Source organism: Apodemus sylvaticus, chromosome 11, assembly GCF_947179515.1.
Source record: "Apodemus sylvaticus chromosome 11, mApoSyl1.1, whole genome shotgun sequence".
Classification (NCBI taxonomy): domain Eukaryota; kingdom Metazoa; phylum Chordata; class Mammalia; order Rodentia; family Muridae; genus Apodemus; species Apodemus sylvaticus.
Genome location: NC_067482.1, coordinates 98,754,444 through 98,776,586, shown reverse-complemented (window position 1 = coordinate 98,776,586; position 22,143 = coordinate 98,754,444). Strand labels below are relative to the sequence as shown.

The window sequence follows — 22,143 nt, the reverse complement described above, 5'->3', positions numbered from 1 at the left end:
GCTTGCCTAGCTTCCCGAGAGCCTGTCTCAGAAAGGATGTAGCTCAATATGTAGAGTAGTTCACAGTCTTGAGAGGCCCTGACTGGACCCAGCATTGTACAGAGTGTGTGATAGTGGAGCCTGCAATTTCCACACTGGGAAAGTGGAAGCCAGAGACTTTGAAGTTCAGTCTAGGCTATAAAACAAGTTAGAGGTTAGCCCTAGATAGATAATATATTGTCTCAAAACATAAAGAACACAATAGTTAATTTTCCCTAAAGTAATGTTTTTTTTTTTGAATAGTTGCTCTAAACAAAAATACCATGTTTCTTGGTTTATAGGATGGAAAAGTTATTCCCAATGGGGAAAGTAGACTTTAAATTCTGAAATTTGCTTTTGAGTGAGGCTTGTTACCAATGAAGAGTTCCTTTTTATTGTTGTTATATATATATATATATTTTTTTTGAGACAGGGTTTCTCTGTGTAGCCCTGGCTGCCCTGGAGCTCTGTAGTCCAGGTTGGCCTCGAACTCAGAGATCCTCCTGCCTCTGCCTCCCCAGTGCTGGAACTAAAGACATGTGACACCACTGCCTGGCTCAATGAAGAATTCCTACAGGAAGAAAAATAAATATAAATGCATGAAATTAAATGGCAATATTTAGGTAATTCTTACTACTTTAATATATTTTAAAAACTACTTAGTCTTAGGTCCTTTATATTTCATAGTTTTTTAAGTGCACTCACTGGTTTAAAGAAATGTGTAACTTGCTTTGAATGATCCTGTGATGGTTTTTATATTTCTCCTTCAAAAAAGGTAACCAGCTACCATTAATAATGCCATTATATATCAATTTCTCACCAGAATACCTCTTAAGTAATGGCTGGGATTTATTTGACCTTTTAGTTCAACCACATAAGTTCTTTAAGATGCCACTAAAAAAAAAATCATGTTGAATTTAACACATTTGAAGAGAAAAGTACATTCTCTTGGGTAGTCCTACAAGAATGCACAGGCTATCAGATAGTTAAAATTACGATGTAAATGATACACACATTGTAAAATATTCATTTGCCTTATATTTTCAGTAATTATTATGGAGTTTGTTGTTTTAAAATAGTTTTCTCTTTTTCTGTGTGTTTGTCGTTTGTTTATCTGAGTTACTGTTTATTTGTTGCTGAGATTGCACCTAGATCCTTCAGCCTGCTTTCTGTCATTTGAATAAGCAAATGAGTGATAGAATCAAATGCAAGAGGTCTAAGTCAAAACGAATAAAACTAAAGGTAGCAGCAATAATTTATTGAGTAGAAACCACATGGCCACAAGTGATTCTCCCACCCCAGCCCCTCACCCACTGCTGTGTGTGTGTGTGTGTGTGTGTGTGTGTGTGTGTGTGTGTGTGTGTGAGTGAGTGATGGGGACCTACTCTCACTCCTTAGGCTAGGCTGGCAAGCCAGTGAACTCCAAGGATCCTCCGATCTCCTCTCCAGCTTACGGGGATATGCTGCCATGCCTGGCTGTTTTTACAGATGCTGGGCATTGAACTTAGCATTGTACTTGAATGCCAAGCACTTTTCTGACTGAGCTGTCTCCCCAGACCCTCGCCACTAGTGATTAATTTCTCTTTGATATTTAGATACCAAAATATGTCAGTTTTGTTTTTTGAAATAATCTTTTATTTTTGTAACAACCATTTTTCAGACATAACCCACATTTTGGCTCATATGACAATACTCTCCACTTACCTATAGTTTGATTTTCTTCAATTCATTTATTTGTAATCAACTGTAGTTCAAAAATATTAAAAGGAAATTTTCAAGTTTTAAATAACTTGTTTTAGTCAATTGTTATAATTGTCTATTTTATTGTTTATATGTATATTTTATGTATGTATGTATTTATAGAAAAATGTATGTGTGTATATGTAAGTCGTCTTTAAACTGATATTTTCTTTTTTTTTTTTAGTCTATCCACTACCATCAGAATTCTTTCTCTAGAAAGCTAATCTGAACTTGTGATTTCCATGAATAAAAGCATAGATTGCTTTTCACATGTATAACAAAATCCACATCACTGAATGTACTTGAACTTTTGGTTCTCTTTCTAAGAGTGGAATTGTGCTGCACTTCCATTGGTGGTTGATGTCATGGACAATTACTTCCCCTTTTCTAAAATGTCTTTCCACTCTTGCTTTGTTACATTTTTCCCTCTCTTAAACTGTTAGATTCCTCTTTTGTTCTTATTATAACTTTCTGCAGAATTTTGTTAGTATTTCCCCCTTTTGTACACTGACATAATTGCGAGGCACACTGGTCACTGCTCACTGTTGGGTGTTAGGTCCTTCTAGTAGCAGTTGTGATAGTAAGGGTATCACTTCTTCCAGAGAGCATCTGAAGGAATAGTAGCACTTTTACTGACTACCTCTTATATTTGTGATACTTGGAAGACGTTAACACATGTTTTACAGAGAATATTAATAATAAGATATTACTAACACCACAGGGTCTTGCTGGATCTTATTTTGTTTTGATAATAGAACTCTGGAGGCAAAAGCAGGAAAATCACTGCAGTTCATGGTCAGTTGGGTCTACATAGTAAATTCTACAAGGAAAAGAAAGGTGCCCAGTTTGGAACAGGCCTGGTCCCATACTATATTAAAAAATTCATTGTTTCACCATTTCTGAAGCTTGTTTACATTCTAACAGGATAAGCCTTAGTGAAATGGATTTATGATTTGGGGAATTTATACTCCTAAAGTAAAATCACATGGTTACCTGCCCTAACATGAAAACACAGTTGATTTCATGGAACTTTACTTCTATGACTTGGCTAAAGGGTGAAGATGCATATATTTTTAAAGTTTTATTGACATATTTAATTCATTGTAATGTACTAATTATATAGAAACTTTTTTTTTCAGTTTTTTGATACAAGATCTTATTATGTAGCCTGGCTGGCCTGGGACTTGCTATATAGTTGAGACTGGTCTTGAACTCACAGAGATCAGCCTACCTCTGTTTTTGAGATTGCTAAGATTAAAGGCCTGGCCCTCCACACTTGGAAATATAATGTGTGTGTGTGTGTGTGTGTGTGTGTGTGTGTGTATACATATACATACACACACACACACATATATATAAGATATATATATATCTTAACTAACAAAATAGAAATAAACATGTCCACCATCCTCCAAACTTTCTCATCTACCAAGTTCAGACAAATAGTGATCACCTTTCTTTCATTATAGATTGGCTTACAGTTCTGGAGTTTCATGCAAATGGATCATATAGTATGTGCTTGTTTTAGATTAGCTTCTTTCACTCAACACACTTACTTTGGTAGTTATATTAATAGTGTTTTACCCCAAGGGTACACATTTTGAATTACATTTGTTATGGAAAGTAAATAACCTTATTATTTCCACATTATAAGTTACATTTTGGAGAAGATTTAGATGGAACTGATTTGAAAATTTCGTTGAGCCTAACGTCAATATACTGTTTTAGTATACTGTGTACAGATCCTTTGATAGTCCAGACTTACCTAGGCAAGGATGTAAGTCCATTTTAATTTTCAACAAGTGTTCTTTCATGCAGTGGTAGTCTAATTTAAAATGAAGCAGTTAAGTACATTTTATTCAGTTTTGGAATATAATTTATTTCTGAACACTATTTTCTTTACCTTTCTTGGGAAATGTTGGGAGAAAAACCTTCTAATTGGCCTCATGTGGACAGGTAATTCTAAAAGTTGTTGTCTCAGAACTTAATACAATCATTAGGTATAGATATTAAGCAATAAAGCACTCATCGATTATGTGTTAATACTACATAGGCACTTAGTTTGTATGAGAAAATAGTATCTTCCTCATTTAATTGATGATTACATTTTAACTTTGTTATTTAATGTTAGGAAGGAAAAAGATCTTTGCTTTTAAAATACCAAGCCATTAAAGTCTATTCTATGACTCTTCTAATCTCATTGCTCTGTTCTTTTTAAAACCTTCAGGTGGATATAATCCATATGTAGAAATAATTGAACAGCCAAGGCAGAGGGGCATGCGGTTCAGATACAAGTGTGAAGGGCGATCAGCAGGCAGCATCCCAGGGGAGCGCAGCACAGACAACAACCGGACCTACCCGTCCATCCAGGTAACGTGCCTTTCTTCAGCATCTCACTTTTAGTGCCTCATTTTGTTTTATTGTTTTCCAGACAGGGTTTTTCTGTGTGGTCCTGGCTGTCTTGGAACTCATTCTGTGTAGACCAGACTGGTCAGAGATCCCGCTGCCTCTGCCTCCCGAGTTAAAGGTATGCAGTACCCACCTAGCGGAAGGCTCAGTTTAACAGTCTTTTGCAACCCCATGCTCTGGTCCCCTTTCTTTGTATTTGTTCTTCATTAGCTAGATGTGTAGGGACATCTCTGAAAAATGTGGACTCTTTCCTGCTATAAAGTTCATGTATTAATATAACTGCAGTGACTCGCAGTGCTTATCGTATACTGACAGCTTTGGATCGGATCCCTTTTGTTAACACAAAGCACTTAATGAGGAAAAAGCATTCTGTGCATATGCTGGTCAGGGAATTATTGTATATGTTAAAGATGGATTTGGAACGTGTTTTAATCTTTTAGTGTAGTGGCTATTAATAGCTATTAATATACTGGTCAGGGAGTTATTGCATATGTTAAAGATGGATTTGGAACATGTTTTGATCTTTTACTGTAGCAGCTATTAATAACTTTTCCCTTCCTTTTTTCATACCTTTATGCTTACCTCCAAAACTCTGGGTTATTAACATCATTTAAAGTATCACTCTTTTTCTGTGTGTGTGTAAAGTGTGTGAGTATATGCTCTGTTGTGTGTGTGAATGCAGACACTCAGGTACCTCAGTGCCCGTGTGGGCGTCAGGACAGCGTTAGGTGGGTTGACACCTCATTCTTGCATTTTGAACCTAGAATCTTAGGAATGCTAAACAAGTGTTCTACCACTGAGCTATTTCCCTAGCCTGTGAAAACAGTTTTTTGGTTGAAAATGAATTTAGCAAATATACCATATTTATAAGGTATTCTTATATTTTAAATTTATAAATTGTATCTACTTGCCTTTTAACTTTTATAATTTATTTTTTAATTTTTATAATTTATTTATTCATTTATTCACATTTAGTGTTTTGAAACAAAATCATTAGCCCCACGCTTGTAGTGATCTTGCCTCTTGCCTCTGTTCCTTCATTCTGGAATTACAGACATGTGCAATCATGCCTAGTTAATTTTTATCATTTAAGTGCCAATTAAAAACCTTAACAGTGAGTTGGTGTGGTAGCACATGACAAGCATTGGGAGGCAAAAACAGGTAGATACTGAGTTGAAGTCTACCTGGCTATATAAGAAGTTCCAGGCCAGTCTGGGCTATTTAAGCAAGACCTTGTCTCTACAAACAAATGAAAACAAAGTTAATAGCAAGTCAGGGGCAGTGTCACCCAGCAAATCTCATCTGCTTGGGAGGCTGTGCTGGGCGGATGGCCTGAGCCTAGAGACTCGTTGGATAAAAGGAAGACACCGTCTCAAAATGGATTTTGAAATATGGTTCTTAAGTTTTCATCAGTAGATCTGAAATCACTGTTTTATAAGTAGCTTATTATTTCCAGTTTATTTTATTGAACCTAAGAAGAATTACAAAATTAAAAAATAAGTCAATGGCCAAGTTATATATTAATTTTCAAATTTCTGTTTTGATATTTTAACTGATATATAGATGCTTAAATTATACATATTAATGGGATGCCATGTAATGTATACATGTATACATCATGTAATGCTTAAATCAAGTTAAATATTAATCATTCCTTGTGGAAACATTCAAAGTCCTCCTAGTTTTTTGAAATATACAGTGCATTTGTACATAGTTACCATGTTGTACAATAGTATGCCTAAAGCCTTTTTCCTGTCTACTGTATAAACTTTAATTTTGTGTGTGTTTGTGTGTGTGTGTGTGTGTGTGTGAAAGTGTGAGCATGTGTGTGCATGTGTATGTATGCATGCATAGGCCCACGGAGGCCAGAAAAGAGTATCAGATTCCAGATTGAATCTGCAGTTACAGGCAGTTGTGAACTGTGTAACAGTTGAGATTCTGGGATCTGAACTCTAGTCCTATAGAAGATCAGTAAGTGCTTTTAGCTGCTGGGCCATCACTCCAGGCCCATAACTTCATGTTTTTAAATCACATATTTTGCAACAATATTGCTTTTGATTATCTAAATTATTTCTAAGTGTTCAAATGAAAGACATACGGTGAAAAATTAATTAAAATTCTATGCTTTCAACCCTGTGAGTCATTTTTGACTGTTCTTAAACTAAAGCGTTGCAGAACAGTGTGTGTTCGCCTGATTGCCCTGTCCAGTTCATCCTGGCAGACCTGGAAGCAGCACGCGCAGCTCAGAGCACACTGCCCTGCTGTCTGCAGTATGCATACAGACACACTTTGCAGATGGCTCTTAAGATGTATTTTGAAAGATGCTTCAGATACTTTTGGAAGGAAGTGCCTCCAGAGAGGCAGGTCTTGCTCTTGCGCCTTTGATGGTCTCAGCCTCCACCAGGATCCCAGCGTTTCCTTCACCTATGGCGTGGGTACAGTCGGGTGAATTTCAAAACCTACTTCTGTTTTTACCTTCCTTTGCTACAAGATTTTTCATGGGCTAGATGGTCTTAGAGGACTCTGGCTTTTTTTTGACACCTCTCTCTCTCTCTCTCTCTCTCTCTCTCTCTCTCTCTATCTCTATCTCTCTCTCTCTCCCTCTCTCTCTCTTTCTCTCTTTGTCTCTCTTTCTCTCTTTGTCTCCCTGTCTCTGTCTCTCTGTGTATGTATGTGTGTTCTCTCTCTCTCTCTCTCTCTCTCTCTCTCTCTCTCTCTCTCTCTCTCTGTGTGTGTGTGTGTGTGTTCTCTCCTTGTGCTACTGTGAGATCCAGAGATTAAAGTTGGTGGCAAGTGCCTTTACCTGCAGCACCATCTCACCAGTCTTAGTTCTTCTCAAATCGTCTTATTTATTCATCAAAATTATATGTAAGGTTTATATCTTTTCTGTCCCAACAGGTCTTTGCTGTAGTAAATAATAATCAGGGGTTTCTACTCTGCCTGGGATCATTTAGTTCCCGGATTAAAAACTTAAAACCTTTATATTTACAATAAGTCCTTAAAGCACTAGAGCTGGGCAGATATCTACCCTCGAAGCAATTAGTATCTACTTTCCTATCGACAACCCGAGTGATAACTTGACATGCTCTGCCTGGGCCACTCCTGCTGCAGTTGGCCAGCCCTCAGGGCCATGTCTTCATGATTCACCTCCCATGGCGTCTTCTCCTCTCTGCACCTTCCTTCTCCTCCTTCCCTCATGGTCTCCTGCCTCAGTCCCCCAGCCCAGGAACCAAAACTTCACCCATCTGTCTTCTGCCCAGCTATAAGCTATAGGCATCTTTACTGACCAATTGGGGATAAGTTGGGGGTCAAGGTTGTGTAGTATCATTTGGTGACCATGAGGATCTTCCATCTCCAGAAGCAACCAGGGCCAGTTTTCAGCATCCCAGAACCTAGCCACAGAGCAAGCCTCACAGCTTTACATGAAGGAGCAAGCTGTGCACAACGAAGGCTGGTGAATGTGAAACCTGTTTATTTTGGGGTTTTGAGGCAGGGTCTCTTTGTGTTTCCTTGGCTGTCCTGGAACTCACTCTATAGACCAGACAGAGATGTCTGCCTCTGCCTCCCAAATCTGGGATTAAAAGTGTGCACCACAATGCCTGGCCTGCTTACCTGCTTTAAAAGGAAAATAAGCAGATGATAAAGCTAGATGAAATTAGCAGAAAGGAACATTCTAGGAATAGAAAGATAAGTTTTCCCGCCTGATATATTCTCTGAAAACTTTAATCTCAAGTAAACTGCTGAATATTTGAACTTTATTATGTGCTGACTGTACTATATAAATTGAACTTAAATTAATGGATCATTTCTTTTTATTTGTTTGCTTTAAAACATGGCATTATTGTATGCAGCCCTGGCTGGCCTTGAACTTGTACTGATCCTGCTTCAGCCTTCCAAATGCTGGGACTATACGCATGTGCCACGATACCTGTCTAGGAGATCTGTTGTTAACAAGATCTTATACTTACAGATTGTATATTTAATTTTCCTCTTCAGATTATGAACTACTATGGAAAAGGAAAAGTAAGAATTACATTAGTAACAAAGAATGACCCATATAAACCTCATCCTCATGATTTAGTTGGGAAAGACTGCAGAGATGGGTACTATGAAGCGGAATTCGGACCCGAGCGCAGACCTTTGTTGTAAGTATATAGCAACAGAAATCTTCAGCAGTAGGACAAAGATATAATTTTAGCTTTTAGCAAAATAAATTAATTCTGTATTTAATTTACTATAATATGTCCATTTACATTTTAATTACATTTTATTTTTTGTCTGGGGCGGAGGACACATGTGCTGTGGGGTGCATGTGGAGGTCAGAGTTGGTTCAACTGGTGGAGCTGGTTCTTTTCTCCAGCCCGTGGACCCTGAGGATTGAATTCAGGTTGTCAGATTTCCAGATGCCTTTACCCACTGAGCCATCTCACCGACCTGATACTAAAATTTTTGTTTTTACCACTTGCGTTCATTCTTTATTAATAGATAGCACACATGCTAGTTCTTCCTAATATAGCCTAGGCTGGGCTCAAACTTACTGTGTAGAATGACTTTGTACTTCTCTTCCTGCCTCCAGTCCCCATGTCCTGACATCACAGGTAACACCACCGTGTCTGGCTCAGCAGAAGTATTTTTTTTATGTTTTGTTTTGTTTTGTTTTGCTGTGTTTTCGAGACAGGGTTTCTCTGTATAGCCCTGGCTGTCCTGGAACTCACTCTGTAGACCAGGCAGGCCTTGAACTCAGAAATTCGCCTGCCTCTGCCTCCCAAGTGCTGGGATTAAAGGCATGCACCACCATGGCCGGGCATTTTTTTTATGTTATTATTTTGTTTCCCTTTTTGTTTTGTTTGTTTTTTCTTTTTGTTTTTGTTTTTCTTTTTATTTTTCAAAACAGTTTCTCTGTGTAGCCCCCACTGTCTTGAAACTCGCTCTGTAGATCAGGCTGGCCTCAAACTCAAAGGTTCACATGTCTCTGTCTTCCAAGTGCTGGGACTAAAAGTGTGCGCCACCTCCACCTGGCTTTTTTCCCCTTAGGACAGAGTTTTCTGTAGGCCAGGGTTGCCTTCCAGGGGATTCAGATACTGAGGTTCCAGGGGTTAGATCATAGCCATAAGACCTCCAGGCTGTGCAGATTGAGCTTAAGACTTCACGCATGTTAGGCTAGAGATCTGCTAAGTGAGCTACCTGTCTGCTGCTTCTCAGTTTTTAAGTTTTGACTGTTTTGAGACAGAATCTCAGTGTGTAGCTTAGCATAGCTTCCAGCTTGTAGGGATCCTCCTTCCGCAGCCCCAAGAGCACTGGGATTATAAGTAAGCATACATTACCATGTCTGGATAGGTGTACTGCTTTATCATTGTTGAAAGTAAAAAAAAAAAAAAAAAAACATATGTTGTGATTAATCTCTTCATTCTGTATGATCTATGAAAAAAAATTGTGATTGTCCTGGAGTACACAGCAAGACTTTATCTCCGAAAAAGTTCCTCTTATTAATAGTAATAATACAAAACACAAAAAATCCTAGGAATACACATTTGACAAGAAATATTACCTCCTGCATGTCTTGATCTTCCAGCAGTGTTTCAAACTTTCAGTCATTTGTGTCTTGAAATACTCTTTCTTGATTTCTGTGAAGACAAACTTGTTGTAACCTATAGTTTTCTGGCTGTTCTTCCGTATGGTCCCTGGTCTTTATCTTTTGTCCCATTCTAGTGGGATAGATAGATGATAGATAGATAGATAGATAGATAGATAGATAGATAGATAGATAGATAGATAGATAGATAGATAGAGTTGTTGTTTGGGTTTTTTTGTTCGTTTGTTTTTGAGACAGGGTTTCTCTGTGTAGCCCTGGCTGTCCTGGAACTCACTCTGTAGACCAGGTTGGCTCTCAACTCAGAGATCCGCCTGCCTCTGCCTCCCAAATGCTGGGTCTAAAGGTGTGAGCCTCCAACCGCCCGGCTCGGTGCCTCTAATCTGACATTGAAGTCATGAGTGTGTGCCTGTAGCTCCCTCTGCTCACAGAGTTCTTTCAGAGGAGCTACTTCTTTTGTCTCCCTAGTTCAGTTCCTACTGTTTTTTGCATGTGATTTACTTAATTCACAAGACTTGAGCTAGCAGGGTTTGTTTGTTTCTTTCTTTGTTTTTAAGTTCTAGTCGTATCATGCACCTTGTGAGCCCCGTGGACTATGTCCTACTCAGTGACTGGAAAGCATCCACAAATGTGAATGCTTGTGTTCCAATACAAACTTCATTTACAAAATGAGCAGTATGCTGAATTTGGCCCATGATTTAGAGTTTGCCACCCCCCCAGCCCCCTACCCCACCCCCATTCCAGACACTAAGTTCCATGAAGGGAGAAAATGCGTCTTCATTCCTTTTGAGAGTTTTAGTGCACAGCTGGGACTCCAAATTGTGTTGAATGACTATGAAGGCGTTCGTTGAATGAATGATCAGATGCCCCATGATTCTTGGCTTCCTTAAGTCAGAGCTTTCACCTCTTTTCCTTCTTTCCTCTTTCTTTAGTACTCGGATGATTCCAGGGTGTGATGTGCAGGACAGGCGCTGCACTACTAAACCGCTTACCAGATGTGGTTATTCAGAAAGAAAGAAAACCAAGTTGTGTATGTTAAAGAGAAGAATTATTTTGTTGCAAGATTTCAAGAAAGGATTAAGATTTATAACTTAATTTTTGTTATGGGAGGAGGAGGAGGAAGGAAGTGGCAAAGTTATTTTAGGTGCTAATGAAGTCACAGGTGTGAGTGCTAAGCATGAAGCATGAATATACAGCAGTGTGAACCTGGAGTGGGGTACAGCAGGCAGTGTGAACCTGGAGTGGAGCACACCAGGCAGTGTGAACCTGGAGTGGGGCACACCAGGCAGTGTGAACCTGGAGCGGGGCATACCAGGCAGCCTCTGGCTCAAGTGCCAAGTGAAGTTTGAAGAATTAGTGATGTTCTTGTCATTGCATTTTGCTTCCTTATTCACACCCACCCATCGCAGATGATGTCATGGTTTTTCCATGTGGGAACAAGTATGACTGGATGGTGGCAGGGGAGTTCCCCATCTTCATTTGTATTACACATATGCAAATGAGTAATATTTGTAGCTATTGAGAAGTTTTCCATAAATGACCCTTTGAAACTGTTGCTAAATATTGTTATATTTACCCTCTCTAATAAAAATACTTCATTTCTTCTATTGCAATCATATAATATGGCATAAAGTATATTCTGTTGTCTATGAAAAAAATTGAGGCCAGGCTAAAGTACACAGCAAGACCTTGTACAGCTGCCAGCTGGGTTTTCATGGTACATTTTTCAGTGATAAGCTAGGCAGGCAGCATAAGTGAGCAGAGGAAATCAAATATAAGAAGGCTAGCCTGGTCCCTTATCAGAGTGGACAAGTGTGTGTAAGTGGGCCACGGGTACTCAGCTCTAACAGATCGTCTCTGTGCCCAAGTGGTGATAGCAAAACTCTAAAATGTTTATGAAGCCAGAAGAAATAATGGTCAGCTCTAATCACTTGACTTCTTAGTTTGGTAATGTATATAGATTTTTTCTAAGAATGCACTAGCCACTTCTATACATTTTTTTAAATTTATAGATTAACACTGCTCTAAGTTCAGTAAAACATACCTGTGTATTTCAGGGTCCAGCTGTCTTTCTACCTCTTGATACACCAATTTTAGTAAATTGATCATGAATTTGTTTGGAAGGTGAAATTTTGCTTCTGGTTGGTTTTGTTTGTTTTGCTTGTAATGTTTATCTACCTCGGGTTAGTTGACTAAGCATATTGGCAAAATGTAATTATAAAATAGTATATTTTAAAGTTATACAATACTCTGTATACTTTTTCAGTTTGGGACAGATTTTCCCATAATTCAGGCTAGCCTCAAACTTGCTAGGTAAAAAGGTAATCTACTTGCCTCTATCTCTCTGGTGCTGGGATTAAAGGCATGTCACCACATGCTCTATTTTTCTATTAACAATTCTCTTAGACAGGCTTACATTTGTTTCTCTTGTATCTTTATTATCACAGTTAGAAACAGAATCCTTGACCTAGAGGCTAGTGTGTCAGAGAGGTGACTTCTCAGTGTTGAGTATGTTTAATTTCTGTCATAGTTTTGTTTAACTATGTGATTTTGAAAGTTTCGTTTTTTGCTTTTAGTTTTCAAAATTTGGGTATTCGATGTGTAAAGAAAAAGGAAGTGAAAGAAGCTATTATTTTAAGAATTAGTGCAGGAATCAATCCTTTCAATGGTAAGTGTTTTGTTATAATTTCTTCTATTTGTCTATCAATGGACTGTGATTTCTATTCATATTATAATTCCATTTGCTGGCTTGTATTTAAGTGGAAGCCTCCCCTTCCCTTCCTCTTTATGTAGATGTAAGCTCTGGCTTCTCTATTACTCACTACCACTCCTGACTGGCCGTGAACTCCTCACAATCCACCCTCATCCGCCCCCAGGGGCTGGGATTGTAGGCGTGAGCCCCCATGCCCAGCTAAACAAAAGACCCCAAACCTGAAGCCTTCTCCCAGCGGTTTGATTCTTTCAACATGCTTCTTCTTTATGCCAGCCTGCCAGCTGTCGGGATTCCTGTCTTTCTGACGGTTGAATGGATAAAGTATTTTCCTCCCTTCCACACCATTGTTAGTACTGATCCCATGCCGCCCAGCTAGCTTGAATTGCTGTTTTGCTGAGGCTGGCCTTGGGCCCTTGATCTACAGGCATGAGCTCCAGACCTGGACACTCAAAATAGTTTTTAGATTTCTCTTGATTTTTTGTATGAAAGTTTTGCTTGTATATATGTATGTGCACTACATATGTAGCTGGAGTTCAAATCCCCTGGAACTTAAGTTGCAGATGTGACACACATCTGCAAGATGTAACTTGGGATCAAACCCAGGTCCTCTGCAAGAACAAGTACTCTTAAGAACTGAGGCGTCTCTCCAGCCCTTCAAAATATCTTTGTAGTATGTTTTTTATTGGTAAAATATATCTTGCTGTTTAGTACATTTCTTTGTGAATAGCACTTTACTAAGAAGTTCATTTTTATTTTTTTGTTTCGGGGACAAGGTCTTACCACATAACGAAGGCTAATTTCCTCCTTCCCTCTGCTCTCAAGTCTCCCTCCTGCTGGGTTATAGGCACAAACCGCCATTTCCCATTGAAGCATTTGATGTTTTTTGCTTTTGTTTCTGTTTCTGCTTTTGATTCATGTATTCTGCACTGGCCTCAAACTCACTATGTAGCGAAGAATGACTTTGAATTTTCTGAGCCCCCGATCCACCTCCCAGTACTTTGATCATTCACATTCATCATTACACTTGGTTTATGAATCATTGGAGATTGAACTCAAGGTTTTGTGTGTGCTAAAGAAGGTCTCTGCCAAATGAGCTGCTTCCTTGGCCACTAAGAATTTACTCTTTATGACACTCTTGACTACCTTTTCTCTGGTACCTTTTAACAGTCTACATTGTTAAGTAGGTGAATGATCCCTGTGTGTAGCTCTGTAAATGGCTTTGCCTGTCTCAACGATGGTAGAGCACACGTGTGACTCATCCTCTCGCTGCTTGAGACTGCATCCTCAAACTTACTGTGTAGACATGTATACCTAACCTTGAATTCTGTCTGAGCCTTAGTCACTCATTAATTGAAGAACTGTAATAACCAATCATATGTAAACTCCTATCTTCAGTGCTTAGTGAAAATACAAAGATGCAGCAGACACACCCATCTTGAGTCATAAGACTATGCCTGATAGGATGGAGGCAGCACTTGTCGGTGGCAGTCAAGTAGGATAAAACCTAAGTACAGACCTGGCACTGCTCTGACAGTGAGGAGGAGATGTCTTCCTCTCCAGGCTAAGGGTTAGGCTTTATAGAAAATTAGTTCAGGGTAGGGACTATGACCAAGTAACTGAAGTGCTGGCCGCACGAGCATGAAGATCTGAGTTCAATCCCAGCATGCATTTGGAAGGAGCTTGGTGTTTGCAACACCAGGGAGGCGGCTCCAGGTGCCTTTCTGGGGCTGGCAAGGCTCAGACTCGAAATAAGGTGGAGAGCAGATAAGACACTTAGTCCTCCACAGAGGCCAGTGCCTGTCTGCACATACCTGTGAACACACAACGCAGTTATTAGTTGGGTTTTCAGCCTTTACTCTGATCAAGGTATCACTTGTGATTCCTGGTTGTCAGTAGTTTTTAACCATGCTGTACAGAGATGGGAATAATGTTGACACAATGAAAACTGTTTTTCTACATACTGAGAAAATTTAAAGCAAAATCCCTCAAATGATAATCTTTTGTGAAAATAGAATTTCTTGCCTTTGATAGAATCATGGTGTGGCTAAATATATTTATATTTTAGTTTATTAGCCATTTTATTTTTCTCTTATATATCATTTTAATACTTTAGACTCTTATTGGTGAATAAACCCGCCCAGATTCAGTCCGCCATGTAACCTCAAGGCAAAGAACCATGCCCCCGTTTCTCAGTCACTTCCCTCTTGCCAGCTCTGGCCCGGTCAACAGCTCCTCTCATTTCTGTCAGCACACCGAAGTTTTCTAGGGCTTTATAGAAGTGGAAGTATATTCTTTTATATTCTATATTCTTTCCTGTCTGGTTCCATTTGGTCTGACTGTTTTTGCACTGTATATTGTTAGAAAATATAACCATAGTTCTTTATTGCTGAGTCTTTGTCCATTGTATGACTGTAGTACACTTTATTTCTATTAACATAAATTTATTTGTAAACTGTCAGGAGCACCTAGCCATTCATTGTTTTTGTCTGTCTGTCTGTTTCATAATATTGATTACTCACTTTTGAAATGAAGACACTGAAACCTTGAACTCTAAAGTTTACATTGTTATTAAGTAAGACTTTCAAGAGCCATGCTCTTGCCGGCCTCTGTGCTGGTCCCAGGCAGCTGTGACACAGGTGCTGGCGTCTTAACAGCTCGAAGCCCTCACCACGTTTTCCCTTAAATATGGTATAAGGGTGTGTAGGAATGGAGATGTTTTTCTCAGGCATTTTCTGCCTTCCTTTTTTTGAAATGGGCTTCTCCCCGGCTTAGAGCAGGACCAGTATCCTTCCTCTGCCTTCCTAGAGCTGGGATTATTACCCAGGAGGCTTACTTCACTGCACGGGTTGGAGGGGTGAGCTGGTCCTTGCAAGAAAAGTACTTTACCAACTGAATCATCTCTCTCAGCCCCATTTTGACCATTCAGGTCATACAAGTATGTTTTCATAGACTCAAATGTCAGGCTTAAGAATGCTTTTACTGGAATAAATTTCAGTGTTAGCATAAATCCTGACACTATTTGACTGGCATTGTGTGAGATATGTTTCTTTTAATTACTGTAAGGCTGGGGAATTTAGCTAATTGTTTTTCATATTTAATTTTAATAATAATGTCCTTTCCAAGTAAATTTTTTATGTAATTTAATGAATTTCATGTTTTTAAAATATATTGTAACAATTTATTGCTATATGCTTAAAGTATTTCAAAAGGCACCAATATTTTGTTTTAGAAATGGGCTTCTTTTCAGGTATCAGTACAAAGAGACTATTGTACTATATTCTAGGTCAAGTTTTTATATTTCTTTTCAGTACTGTAAAAATGCTCTGGTGTGCAGCTTGTTTTTAAGCTGACTTGACTTACACATAAAGTTATATCATCTGGTATCTTCTTCACACTGCATCTCTAAAATGTTGGTGCACAATTAATATGACCCTCTGTTTCAAATTTCCACGCTATTATTTAGCTGTAAAACTTTAGACAAATAATGTCATCTCCTTAAAATTAATGTCTTACCTATAAGAACAGGGATGATGATGATTTTTGCTGGATTTAGAAGATAATTAAAGACTGGGTCAAGTGCTATGTTAAATGAAGAATGCCTATTTCCCATCATCTATAACTTGTATCCATATATAACATTTTTGATTTATGGTGGCCAGTTTATGATTCTACCCATAAGTTCCTGGTCCCTGGTTTCATCTCTCCCTGAGCATGGCCAGAGTTTATCAGTTACTGTTAAACAGTAACTGCACAATAAAGAAAGCGATTCTTGAGACAGAACATCCCCTTAGCTTTCTGCAGACATGGGTGCGGATTGAGGTTATTGGATGTTGTGGGCAGAGAGAAAGACAGCAGGATTTTAGTATTATGTAGCGTATTAGTATTATGTGTTCTACATTCTAAGCCTGAGATTGTATTGTTCAGTCCCTGAACAGCAGCTGCTGGACATTGAAGATTGCGACCTCAATGTGGTGAGGCTGTGTTTTCAAGTTTTCCTTCCTGATGAACTTGGAAACTTCACAACGGCTCTGCCTCCCATTGTTTCTAACCCAATTTATGACAACCGTAAGTGCTGTAATTTTCTTATGTCTGTACTTTTAGCTTGTTTCATTTCCTCAGCTGCTAAAAAGTTTAAAGGATTGTTGTAATCTGAAAAGGAGTACATTGGGTGGGATTAGTGATTTGCACATATAATTCTAGCAACCAGAGGCTGAGGCAGGAGGATAAAGTTTGAAGGCCTTATGGGCTACACTTTGAGACCTTGTCTCAAGAAACAAAAAGAAGCCAGGTGTGGTGCATGTCTTTAATCCCAGCTCTCAGAGACAGAGATGGGCAGATCTCCGTGGGTTCCAGGCCATCCTGGTCTACATCCTGATTTCCAGGATTACATAAAGAGTTCCTGTCCCTAACAAAAAACAAACAAACAAAGCAATGTCCATTACAGAAAAAAACCTCAAGCAAATATACATATATAAGAAAGAAGAGCAGATCCCCATTAGTCTCCTCCTAAATAGCCACTGTCCCCAAGCAGTGCAGTCCCTTTGAACAAGCACAGACACCCCATCTTCCTCTTCACCCCCATTCACCCTCCAAGTTTGGCAACTTTAAAAAAAAAAAAAGATCAATGATTTTTAAAAAGCCCTTTTTTTTTTTTTTTATGCCAGTAGTGGTGGTGCATGCCTATAATATTAGCACTTGGGAAGTCGAGGCAGGCAGATCAAGAGTTAAGTTTTCCTTTATTGTGTTTAAAAATAGGGATTCAAGACCCTACTATGTCACCTGAGATCCTTTCTTAATAGAGGGAAAAAAAATCCCAAAGCTTTTCTCTTAGCAATGTATCTTGATCCTTTTTCAATCTCAATTTTTCTTTTCTTTTCCTTTTTTATTTTTATTTTTATTTTTATCTATCTATCTATCTATCTATCTATCTATCTATCTATCTATCTATCTATCTATTTGGTTTTTCAAGACAGGGCTTTTCTGTGTAGCCCTGGCTGTCCTGAAACCTACTCTGTAGACCAGGCTGGCCTCTAACTCAGAAACCCACCTGCCTCTGCCTCCCAAGTACTGGTTCTTTTTTCTTTTTAAACAATGCTGGCAATTGAACCAGGATATCATACAGAGCTATAGGCTAGGCCCCACTTAGGTTTCCAATAACTGAATATTTCCTTCCCTCTTTCCTTCCTTCCTTCATGTTGCTTTTTACTCTTTAGGGGGTTTTTTTGGTTTTGGTTTTTGTTTTTGTTTTTGTTTTTCAAGACAAGGGTTCCTCTGTGTATCAGCCCTGGTTGTCATAAACTCACACTGTCGACCAGGCTGGCCTTGAACTCACAGCCATCCACCCGTCTCTACTTCTGCCTTTGCCTCCCAAGTGCTGGTATTAAAGGCCTGTGCCGCCTTGTTCAGAAACATATTTTTTTATATTTATTTATTTATTATATATAAGTACACTGTAGCTGTCTTCAGACACCAGAATAGGGTGTCAGATCTCTTTACAGATGGTTGTGAGCCACCATGTGGATGCTGGGATTTGAACTCATGACCTTTGGAAGAGCAGTCGGTGCTCTTACCCGCTGAGCCATCTCTCCAGCCCCCAGAAACATATTTTTAATATGACTATATATTAATGTTAAAAAATCATTAAGATGACACTTAAGAATCATATTTAAGACTATATTTGGTTTGTTTCCTTTTGTAAGCAAATTATACTGAGGTAAATACATTTATGTGTGCATTTAAAGACAACTACCTATCGACCATGTATCTGTGTGTGTGTGTGTGTGTGTGTGTGTGTGTGTGTGTGTGTGTGTGTGGACTGAAGACAGCTTACAGGACTTGGCTCTACCTTTTCCTCATATTTTTCCCTGAGGTTGGACTTAGGTTGTCAGGCCTAGCAACAGGTACCTTTACGTCCTTAACTGTGTTGCTGGTGCCTGAATGTTTATGTCTTATTCAAATATTTCTGGCATCCATTTTTTAATATTTTATTTTCTATATTCTTTGTTTACATTCCAAATGATTTCCCCTTTCCCAGATGCCCCCTCCCCATATGTCCCATAAACCTTCTTCTCTCCATCCATTCTCCAATCACCTCCCTCCTTTTTTTTTCTCTGTCCTTATATTCCCCTCCAATGCTAGATCAATCCTTTCCAGGATCAGGACCCTCTCCATACTTCTTCATGGGAGTCATTTGTTATGCGATTTGTGCCTTGGTTATTCAGGGCTTCTGGGCTAATTAATATTCACTTATCAGAGATTGCATTCCATGTGTATTCTTTTGTGACTGGGTTACCTCACTTAGGATGTTATTTTCCAGATCAAACCATTTGCCTAAAAATTTTGTGAATTCATTGTTTCGAATTGCTGAGTAGTATTCCATTGTATAAATATACCACATTTTCTGTATCCATTCCTCCTTTGAGGGGCATCTAGGTTCTTTCCAGCTTCTGGCTATTATAAATAAGGCTGCTATGAACATAATGGAGCATGTGTCTTTATTGCATGCTGGGGAATCCTTTGGGTATATGCCCAGGAGAGGTATAGCAGGGTCCTCTGGAAGTCTCATGTCCAGTTTTCTGAGGAACCTCCAGGGTGATTTCCAAAGTGGTTGTACCATCTTACAGCCCCACCAGCAGTGGAGGAGTGTTCCTCTTTCTCCACATCCTCACCAACACCTGCTGTCTCCTGAGTTTTTGACCTTAGCCATTCTGACTGGTGTGAGGTGAAATCTCAGGGTTGTTTTGATTTGCATTTCCCTAATGACTAATGATGTTGAGCACTTCTTAAGGTTCTGGCATTCATTTTTAAAAGGATAATTTTTGACAAACACCTACATCAAAGGATATAGAAGTTTATTTGAAAAGATTTTAAAACTTTCCTCCAAAATATTTTGTGTATATACACACATTCACCAGTAGTGTATGCCACCCCGGATTTGCATGTAGAGAACTGGACCATAGGAGTATAGCGGTGGATTATTCTCATCTGAGAGCCCTGGGTACCCCTGACAACTACCATAATGATATTCAGCAGAGAAATGACGACTGCCTTGCCCTGGGGATAGAGCCAGTGATATAAGTGTGCTTTACCAAGAAATGGGAGAAAGGGCGAGAACTGCCTAAGTTCAGAGGCCAGCTAGCCTGTGTACATAGCTGCAAGCTATGAGACTGTCTCAAAGAGGTGGGACTTGAGGACCAGCAAGCCCCCAGGTTGCCCTCTGACCTCCACACACATGCCGTGGCTTGTGCTCACACATAACTCAGACATACCTCAGACATACCTCCACATACCTATAATACACCTAAAAATATTGTTTCCTTTATCTGTTCATTAACATTTTATCTATTCTCTAAATTATTTTCCTCAAATTCTTCCCCTTGTGCTTATACTGGTTAGTTTTATGTCAACTTGACACAAGCTAGAGTCATCAGAGAGGGAACCTCAGTTGAGAAATTGTCCCGGGAAGATCTGGATATAGGGAAGTCTGTGGGGCATGTTCTTAGTGATTCACGGGGGGTTGGGAGGGGAGTCCATTGTGGGCAGGGCCAACCCTAGGCTGGAAGTTCTGGGTTCTGTAAGAAAGCAGGCTGAACAGGCCATGAAGAGCACCTCACTGGACAGTGCCCCTCCAGGGCCTCTGGATCAGGGCCTGCCTCCACGTCCCTGCCCCCACTGCTTTTTTTCTTTTGATTTATTTATTTTATGTATATGAGTACACCGTTGCTCTTTTCAGACACGCCAGAAGAACCATCCCATTATAGATGGTCGTGAGCCATCATGTGGTCACTGGGAATTGAACCCAAACCCTTTGGAAGAGCAGCCAGTGCTCTTAGCCCCTGAGCCGTCTCTCCAGTCCACCCTCACTGCTTTTGATGATGACCTGTTACATGGAGCTATGAGTGAATTAACCCTTTCCTCCTCTTTTGGTCATGGTATTCATCACAACAACTAACATTAACTAAGACAATGCGAGACAATGTGAGACCCTTTTTTTTTTTAATCCTTTGCATTTAGGTGCCCCAAATACTGCAGAACTAAGGATCTGCCGTGTGAACAAGAACTGTGGAAGTGTCAGGGGTGGAGATGAAATATTTCTGCTTTGTGACAAAGTTCAGAAAGGTATTTTTCAGTTTTGTTTAATTGAATTAGTAATATATATTTCTTCAATATATGTATTTTACTCTGTTTCCCCATTGTTATTATTCTTTGACATCTTATTCCCTAGATGATATAGAAGTTCGTTTTGTGTTGAATGACTGGGAAGCTAAAGGTGTTTTTTCACAAGCTGATGTTCACCGCCAAGTCGCCATTGTTTTCAAGACCCCTCCATATTGCAAAGCTATATTGGAGCCTGTGACGGTGAAAATGCAGCTGCGGAGGCCTTCTGACCAGGAAGTGAGTGAGTCTATGGACTTCAGATACCTGCCCGATGAAAAAGGTATGGCAAGTTGGGAGTAACGTGTATACACGTGTGGTGCGTGCGTGAGTGCATGCGTGTGTCTGTGTGTGTGTGTGTGTGTGTGTGTGTGCGCGTGCACATGTGTGCTGAGTAGAAACTGTCTCATATATCCCATGCTGTCTTTGACTCCCTATGTAGCTACAGATGGCTCAGCTGACAGTGGGGATGACAGCAGTGCTCTCCCTGCGGCCCTTATAAATGTGGTGCTAGGAACTGGACTCGGGCTTTTATGTGCACTGGCAGGTGCTGAGCTGACCAGTTACAGCCTCTGCTGATCATGCTTGTGGCGTTGTAAAATAAACAGTTGAGTGTAGTTTTATATATTCAGAATCTGTATTTTTCCCCCTAGAAGTTTTTGATTGTGTGTTTTTATTTTGGTTTTTTTTTCTTCATACTCTTTGCATTTCTTAGGAGAGTGAATAATTTTAGAGTTCTTGAACTGTTAGGTTGTATTTTCTATTATGTATGTAATTTTTGAATTTACTTTTTGTACTTTTTGTACCCTTTTATAGGTGGGAAATTTGTTAATCATAAAGTTGTATCTATTTGGGTCCATTGGGTTAGCTCATGTTGATTTATAGGTGTTTTTAGGGTGAAAATGACTATTTTAAGCTTTTTGAAATTAAAAGTGAAGTGTCCTTTATAACTGATATTGGACATATTGCAATGTACTTCCAGGCCTGTATTAGTCGTGTGTAGTTTACACATTTCCACACGCCAACAGAGCACTTGTTCCCGGCGGAGGGGGAGAACCCACGACTCACTGCTTTCCCCACTTTCTTTTCTAATCAGATGCCTATGGCAATAAATCAAAGAAACAGAAAACAACTCTGATTTTTCAGAAACTGCTGCAAGATTGTGGTGAGAATATTTTGGATTGAGTTATATTTAAGTAAATGTGTTTTATTTGCTTTATTCTGTTCTTAAATTTTTTAAGTGATAAACTATTTTTCAAATTACATTTAATAATAGAAAAACTTATCATCCCAGGTCACTTTACTGAGAAACCAAAACCTGTCCCTCTGGGGCCAATCGGAGAAGGAAGATTCATCAAAAAAGGTATTTCATCCCTGTCAAATACTGTTAGTCCACTTTTTAGGAATAACTGCTTTTTACTCTTTCTTTCCTACAATCCCTCACACTCTCACCGTTGAGTGAAGCTAGTGCCTCTGAAGGTAGTGTTGGAACTGATTATATTTTGGGGGATTTTATTGT

General features: G+C 39.2%; 1 protein-coding gene across 1 annotated transcript in view; it reads left to right on the top strand.

Annotated features, from left to right (window-relative positions):
• Rel (REL proto-oncogene, NF-kB subunit) overlaps window positions 1–22,143 on the top strand; it is a 33,295-nt gene that overhangs the window by 5,953 nt on the left and 5,199 nt on the right. The window contains exons 2-9 of the mRNA XM_052198204.1: window positions 3,986–4,128; window positions 8,164–8,312; window positions 12,334–12,425; window positions 16,395–16,535; window positions 20,484–20,588; window positions 20,695–20,907; window positions 21,721–21,789; window positions 21,919–21,987. Coding sequence (XP_052054164.1) covers window positions 3,986–4,128; window positions 8,164–8,312; window positions 12,334–12,425; window positions 16,395–16,535; window positions 20,484–20,588; window positions 20,695–20,907; window positions 21,721–21,789; window positions 21,919–21,987 — 981 coding nt within the window. The remainder of the gene's footprint in view (window positions 1–3,985; window positions 4,129–8,163; window positions 8,313–12,333; window positions 12,426–16,394; window positions 16,536–20,483; window positions 20,589–20,694; window positions 20,908–21,720; window positions 21,790–21,918; window positions 21,988–22,143) is intronic.